At 41.5% G+C, this 6950-nt stretch overlaps 1 protein-coding gene across 1 annotated transcript in view; it reads right to left on the bottom strand.

Moving 5' to 3' along the window:
- The window catches only part of LOC104548928 (bromodomain-containing protein 4-like), a gene marked incomplete at its 5' end in the record, with an annotated part of 7741 nt that extends 2842 nt beyond the window's left edge, over positions 1-4899 (bottom strand). The window contains 3 exons of the mRNA XM_010195096.1: positions 259-458; positions 1977-2186; positions 4771-4899. Coding sequence (XP_010193398.1) covers positions 259-458; positions 1977-2186; positions 4771-4899 — 539 coding nt within the window. The remainder of the gene's footprint in view (positions 1-258; positions 459-1976; positions 2187-4770) is intronic.
- Positions 4900-6950: the final 2051 nt, after the last annotated feature.

A 6950-nucleotide genomic window follows, 5' to 3' on the forward strand; every position in this document is an offset into this window, starting at 1 on the left:
GCAGAAATTTTCTGTTTCGGTGATATTTTTTTCAATTTCAGTGTGAAACTTTTAAAGTTTTCAATTTTTATTTCAAGGGCCACGCCGAAAAGGCTCAGCCCCTGACAAATGAAGTTGAACTCAGGGTTGGGTTCTGACCCTGCGTTGGCGTTACTCAAGAGCCTGGGGTGTAATTACGCTAATTATCAAAGAAAATTAAAAAAATGGAAGCGCTGGGCTGGAAAATGTCAAATTTATGCGCTGGGAGGCGGGGCTGACCTGGAGGTGCTGCTGGTGCTGTTGCTTTTCTTGGCCTTTTTGGGCAGCGGTTCCTTGGCTTTGCTTTTCTTGGCGTCCTCCAGCTCCTCCTTCTTTTTGTGCTTTTCCTTTTTCTTCTCTTTTTTGTCTTTTTCTTTTTTCTTTGGTTTGTTCTGCTGGGGTTGGGACAGGGCCGCAAGCTGTTCGTGCACCGCTTTCAGCTGAGAGGCACACACACACACACACACACACATACAAAAGATCAAGATATTTTTGCCCGGCACCTCCATATTAATTAATTAACTCCACATCAATTAATTCCATACGAATTAATTTTTTTCCTCTATTCCCTAACATGTTCTTAGCTTTTCCTATTAATTCAATCTTCCAGCTTCCCATCGCACCCATTTCTGTATATTTTGCATACTAAAATTCTGCATATTTGTACATTAAATTCTGTATATTTATATATTTATCATTTAATTTCACAGCAATTAATCTATTCCATATTAATTAATTTCCCCATCTATTCCCTAACCCTTTCCCAGCTTTTCCAATTAATTAAATCTTTCAGCTTCCCATCGCACCAACTTTTTTATATTAAAATGTGGCATATTTAGATATTAATTCCATATTAATTAATTAATTCCATATTAATTATTTTTCCTCTCTATTCCCTAACCCTTTTTACACTTTTCCAATTAACTAAATCTTCCAGATTCCCACTGAACTGATTTTTGTATATTTCTTATGTAAAAATTTTGTATTTGTATATTTTGCATATGAATTATTTTCATATTAATTAATTCCATGTTTTTTCTCTCTATTCCCTAAAGTTTTCTCAATTTTTCCAATTAATTAAATCTTCCAGCTTCCCATCACACCAATTTTTGTATATTTCGTATACTAAAATTTTGTATATTTGTATATAAAGATTCTGTATATTTGTATATTAATGAATTAATTTTGTACACTAAAATTCTGTATATTTTGTATATTTGGACATTATATACATATGTTTATTCTGTATATTAATTATTTTCATATTAATTAATTTATTCCATAATAATTAATTTCCCCCCTCTATTCCCTACCTCTTTCTTAGCTTTTCCTATTAAATCTTCTGGCTTCCTAGCACACCGATTTTTGTATATCCTGTACATTAAAATTCTGTATATTAATAAATTAATTCCACATTAATGAATTAATTCCAGATTAATCAATCTTTCCTCTATTCCCTAATGCTCTCTTAGCTTTTCCTAAATTAAATCTTTGGCTTCCCATCGCACTGATTTTTGCATATTAAAGTGTTGCAAGGACACAACCTCTTCACGGGTTTCTCGCCTCGTTAGCGCCAGCCATGCTTTAATTACCAGCGCTAACGATGACGTGAAGGGGGAAGATGTGGTTGGACCATGAGGTTTCTCTCACGCTGGGGAAATCCTTACTCCAAAAACCCCTGAGTTGAGGAATTTTGGTGTCTCCTGATTACCCAGAAGCCACCACCCAAGGCCCTTGGTGGCCATCTTCGATGTCGGCCATCTTGGACGTCCTACCAGAAAAATCTCCCTATTTTTTTTGCGTTTTCCTTGACAACTACCAATTTCTGTAGCACCTTCCAGTTGCTGGTCGCTGTTGTACAACTGGAAGAGTCTACGGCTTCAAGGAAAGTCCTCGAGGCCACCAAATTGGAGGACACGTTTGAGACCCCCAAGCCAAGATGGTGGAGGAGGTGGTACCTGCTCCTGCAGCTCAGCCAACCGCTGCGCGCGCTCCTCCTCTGAGTCGTCCGAGGAGCTGTCGCTGTCAGAGGAGCTGTCGCTGCTGCTGTCGCTCGACGAAGGGGGAGCCACCTTGGTGGGAGGCGGCACCACTGCGGGAGAAGAAGCCGGGATCACCGGCTCTTCCGGTTCGTCCGGCATTTTGGCGAAGCGCATCTCGAACACGTCCTGGAAAGAGAAGGAAAACAATGCACAGGTTGGTTGAGGCAGATATTTGACGCGACGTTTCCCATTATCCCATCAACATTAAAGCCACTTTTTTCTCCTACAACTCGATACAAAAACCCATTTTCATGGAGACCCAAGACAAGGCCAACAACGTAGGACACCCCGGTTGTGTTTCTCGGTGATTTCACTTCCAGGAAGGCTTCTAAGCACCATTTCTGAGCTTCCCAAAAGAGGAATGAGCGCCACTTCCATCCAAAAAAAAAGAGTTTTTTCAAAAAATCACCACAACAGAATCCCAGCATGTCAGGAGTTGGAAGGGACCTGGAAAGCTCCCCCAGTCCAATCCCCTCAGAGCAGGATCACCAGAGCAGTCCCACAGGAACACGGCCAGGGCTTTGGGGGTCTGCAGAGAAGGGGATCCCAAAACCTCTCTGGGCAGCCTGGGCCATGCTCTGCACCCTCACCCTGACAAAGTTTGTCCTCATGTTCACATGAACCTCCTGTGCTCCAGCTTGGGACCATTGCCCCTTGTCCTGGCACTGGACATCACTGAGCAGAGCCTGGCTCCTTCCTCCTGACACTCGCCCTTTCCAAATTTATAACAACAAACACCCCATGCTACCAACTCACACTGATTTAACCCATCGCTCAAGCAATGTTTTTCTTCGTGACCTTCGCTGGCTTCAGCAACCTTCGGTCTTCACGGTCTTTGCGGCCTTCGCAGCCTTTGTCAGCTTCGCGGCCTTCATCACCTTTGGCCTTTGCGGCCTTCGTTGGCTTTTGAGGCTTTCATCGGCCTTCGTGGCCTTTGTCGGCTTTGGCCTTCACCACCTTCATGGCCTTTGTCGGCCTTTCGCTGGCCTTCATCGGCTTTGGGCCTTCGTTGGCTTCAGCCTTCACGGCCATCGTTCCCTCCGGCCTTCACGGCCATCGTTCCCTTCTGCCTTCACGGCCATCGTTCCCTTCTGCCTTCACGGCCATCGTTCCCTTCTGCCTTCGTCCCTTCGGACTTTGTTACCATTGACTGTGTCAGTTTCGTGGCCTTCGGCTTCATTGCCTTCATTAACTTTGATACCATTGCTGCACTCAGGCTCCAATTTCATGGGCAAGAGCAGGAGCCGCTGGAGGCGAAGGAGCTGTTCCAAGCTCCTCCAGCGACGCCATCGCTTGCGGGATGTGCACACGTTCGTCGCTGAATCACGGCACTTAATGAGTGGTTACAGCCTAAGTAATGTTTGCCGTGAAACCAGAAAGTCCGGTTCTTGATTAACACCAGGAGGCAACGCTACAGCACCGAAAATACTCCATTTTTCAATTCTCCAGGCTCAGAAATAAACCCTTCCTATGGTTTTTTTATACTGATGTAGTCGTTTAATTAACAGCAAAGCTCACTGAAAGTTCCTCTGTGTCGAGTTATAAAGGAATTCATCAATTTGGAAGCACCCAGTGGTTATGAAAAGTCCTCAGATCCCTGGGAAACCACTCGGGGATGTGCGGAAGAGAAAAAACTCTGGAGGAAATTTAACAAAAAAGCAGAAAAATAGCTTTTCCCCCAATGTAACAGCCTTTCACTCCAATTGAATATCTTTTCCCCCAATTTAATACCTTTCCGCTCCTGTTTAACAGCTTTTCCCCAATTTAACACATTTTCCCGTCCAATTTAATAGTTTTTCCTTCAATTTAACAGCTTTTCCCCTCCAATTTAAAAGCCTTTCCCTTCAATTTAATTGCTTTTCTCCAATTTACCACCTTCTTCCCACCAATTTCACAGCTTTTCCCTCCAATTTAGTGATTTCTCCACTATTTAACAGTTTTCTCCCAACTTAACTGCTTTTTCCCCCAATTTAATAGCTTTTCCCTCCACTTTAATAGCTTTCCCCCAATTTAACACCTTCTTCCCTCCAATTTAATAGCTTTTCCCACCAATTTAATAGTGTTTTCCTCCAATTTAATAGTGTTTTCCTCCAATTTAACAGCTTTTCTCTCCAATTTAATGGTTTACCCACAATTTAATAGCCTTTTCCTCCAATTTAATATATTCCACGCCAATTTAACAGCCTTTACTTCCAATTTAATAGCCTTGTCCTCCAATTTAATATCATTCCCCCAATTTAGTACCTTTTTCCTCCAATTTAACAGCTTTCCCCCAAATTTGTTTTTTACCCAATTTAACAGCTTTTTCCTCCACTTCAACAGCTTGTCCTCCAATTTAATTGCTTTTTACCCAATTTAACAGCTTCTTCCCCCAATTTAACACATTTTTCCCTCAAAATTATCAGCTTTCCCCTCAAATTTAATGGCTTTCCCCCTAATTTAGTAGCACAACGCAGCGGGTGTAGTTGCTTATTTCTTCTCTGGGTGTTTTGGGGAGAAAAGTGACATTTTGGAGGACGCTTTTCCTTTCTACTCCTGCTCCAAGAGCTACGAGGATACCCAAACCCAACACTGTTAAATAAAATAAAAGAGTTTAAAGAAGCTAGCTGGGCAAAATTCTTTCTCCCACAGGAAAAAGTAGGGTTTTTTTTACCATTATTTACCATTTTGGCTTTATTTTTTTGCAGTGACGGCCAACGCGCGCCCTCACCTGCAGTTTCCGCGCCATGGCCACCACCTCGTGGTCGGCGGGGTTGTACTTGTAGCAGTTGGAGAACATCAACCGCACGTCGGCCGCGAATTCCTGAGCATCCCGGTATTCCCGGTTCTCCAGTTTGGACTGGAAAAGGAAATGGAGAGGGGGAAATAAAACAACAAAACTTTTTGGTATTAAAAGTGTAAAGACATCGAATTGATGGAGCGAACAAACGCAGCTCTGGGGGTCCTGCACAGTCATTTTCTCGCTCTGTTGGAAGGAGTTATTTTGGGCAAAAGAACGACTACTTTGGGTCAAAATAATGACTGATCTTGGCCAATAGGAACAACCGATTTGGGTCAAAAAGAAGCACTAAATTTGGGTGAAAAAGAACAACTGATTTGGGTCAAAAGAGCTCCTAAATTTGGTCAAAAGTGTAACTCATTTGGGACAAAAGGACGCCTGATTTGGGTCAAATTACAACCAATTCTTATCAAAAGGAACCACTAAATTTGGGTCAAAACAACCAACCAATTCTGGTCAAAAGAAATCACTAAATTTTGGTAAAAAGGAAATCGATTTGGGTCAAAAGGCGGCCTAATTTGGGTCAAAAATAACAGCTAATTTAGGTCAAATTACAAACGATTGCGATCAAAAGGAACCACTAAATTTGGGTCAAAAAGAATGACTGATTTAGGTCAAAAGGGCAACTAATGTGGGTCAAAGGAAAGCCTGATTTGGGTCAAAAAGAATGACTAATTTGGGTCAAAAGAACATCGAGTTTCAGTCAGAACAATGCCTAATCTTGGTCAAAAGAAACAACCAATTCTGATCAAAAGAAATGACCAATGTGGGTCAGAAAGAAGCACTAAATTTGGGTCAAAAGAGCTCCTAAATTTGGTCAAAACTCTAACTAATTTGGGTCAAAAGGACGCCTGATTTGGGTCAAATCACAACCAATTCTGATCAAAAGTAACCACTAAACCTGGGTCAAAAAGAATGACTGATTTGGGTCAAAACAACCAACCAATTCTGGTCAAAAGGAAACAACCAATTTGGGTCAAAAGAAACTACTAAATTCTGGTAAAAAGGAAACCAATTTGGGTCAAAAGGCGGCCTAATTTGGGTCAAAAATAACAGCTAATTTAGGTCAAATTACAAACGATTCTGATCAAAAGGAACCACTAAATCTGGGTTAAAAAGAATGACTGATTTAGGTCAAAAGGGCAACTAATTCAGGTCAAAGGAAAGCCTGATGTGGGTAAAAAGAACGCCTGATTTTGGTCAAAAAGAATGACCAATTTGGGTCAAAGTAACCTCTAATTTCAGTCAGAACAACGCCTAATCTTGGTCAAAAGAAACAACCAATTCGGGTCAAAAAGGATGCCAGATTTGGTTGCAAAGGATGCTTGATTTGGGTCAATAAAAGCGCCTGATTTCAGCCAAAAGGAGCCACTAAATTCTGGTCAAAAGAAACCAGTAAATTTGGGTCAAAAAAGTGCCTAATATTGGTCAAAACCACTAGATTTTGGTCAAAAGGAACGACTGATTCTGGTCAAAAGGAACTCCCAAATTTGGGTCAAAATGAATGCCTGTTTTGGGTCAAAAGAAACCACTAAATTTCGGTCAAAAGGAACAACCTATTCTGATAAGTAAGAACCACTAATTTTGGCCAAAAAGTACCACTAAATTTGGTCAAAAGAATGCCTGATTTTGGTGAAAAGGAATGACTGATTCTGGTCAAAACCACTAAATTTTGGTCAAAAAGAAATGACCACTTTGGGTCAAAAAGAACCACTACATTTGAGTCAAAAGGAATGCCTGACACGGGTCAAACTGCGACGGATTTGGGTCAAAGGGTACCACTACATCTAGGTCAAAAAGAGCGCCTGATTTGGGTCAAAAGAACGCCTGATTTTGGTCAGAACAACACCTAATATTGGTCAAAAGAAAGCACCAGATTTGGGTAAACAGGAAGCACTAAATTTGGGTCCAAAGAACGACCGATTTGGGTGAAAAGGACGCCTCATTTTCATCAAAAGAACAACCCATTTTTGTCAAAAGAAGACCTAATTTCGATCAGAAGAAGGCCTAATTATAGTTAAAAGAACGACTGATTTGGGTCAAAAAGAAATGATCGATTCAGCTCAAAAGAAAGAAACTTGTGTGCCCCAAGGGTCAGTACTGGGGCCAGT

This window comes from Mesitornis unicolor, unplaced genomic scaffold, assembly GCF_000695765.1.
Source record: "Mesitornis unicolor isolate BGI_N332 unplaced genomic scaffold, ASM69576v1 scaffold1062, whole genome shotgun sequence".
NCBI classification, from domain to species: domain Eukaryota; kingdom Metazoa; phylum Chordata; class Aves; order Mesitornithiformes; family Mesitornithidae; genus Mesitornis; species Mesitornis unicolor.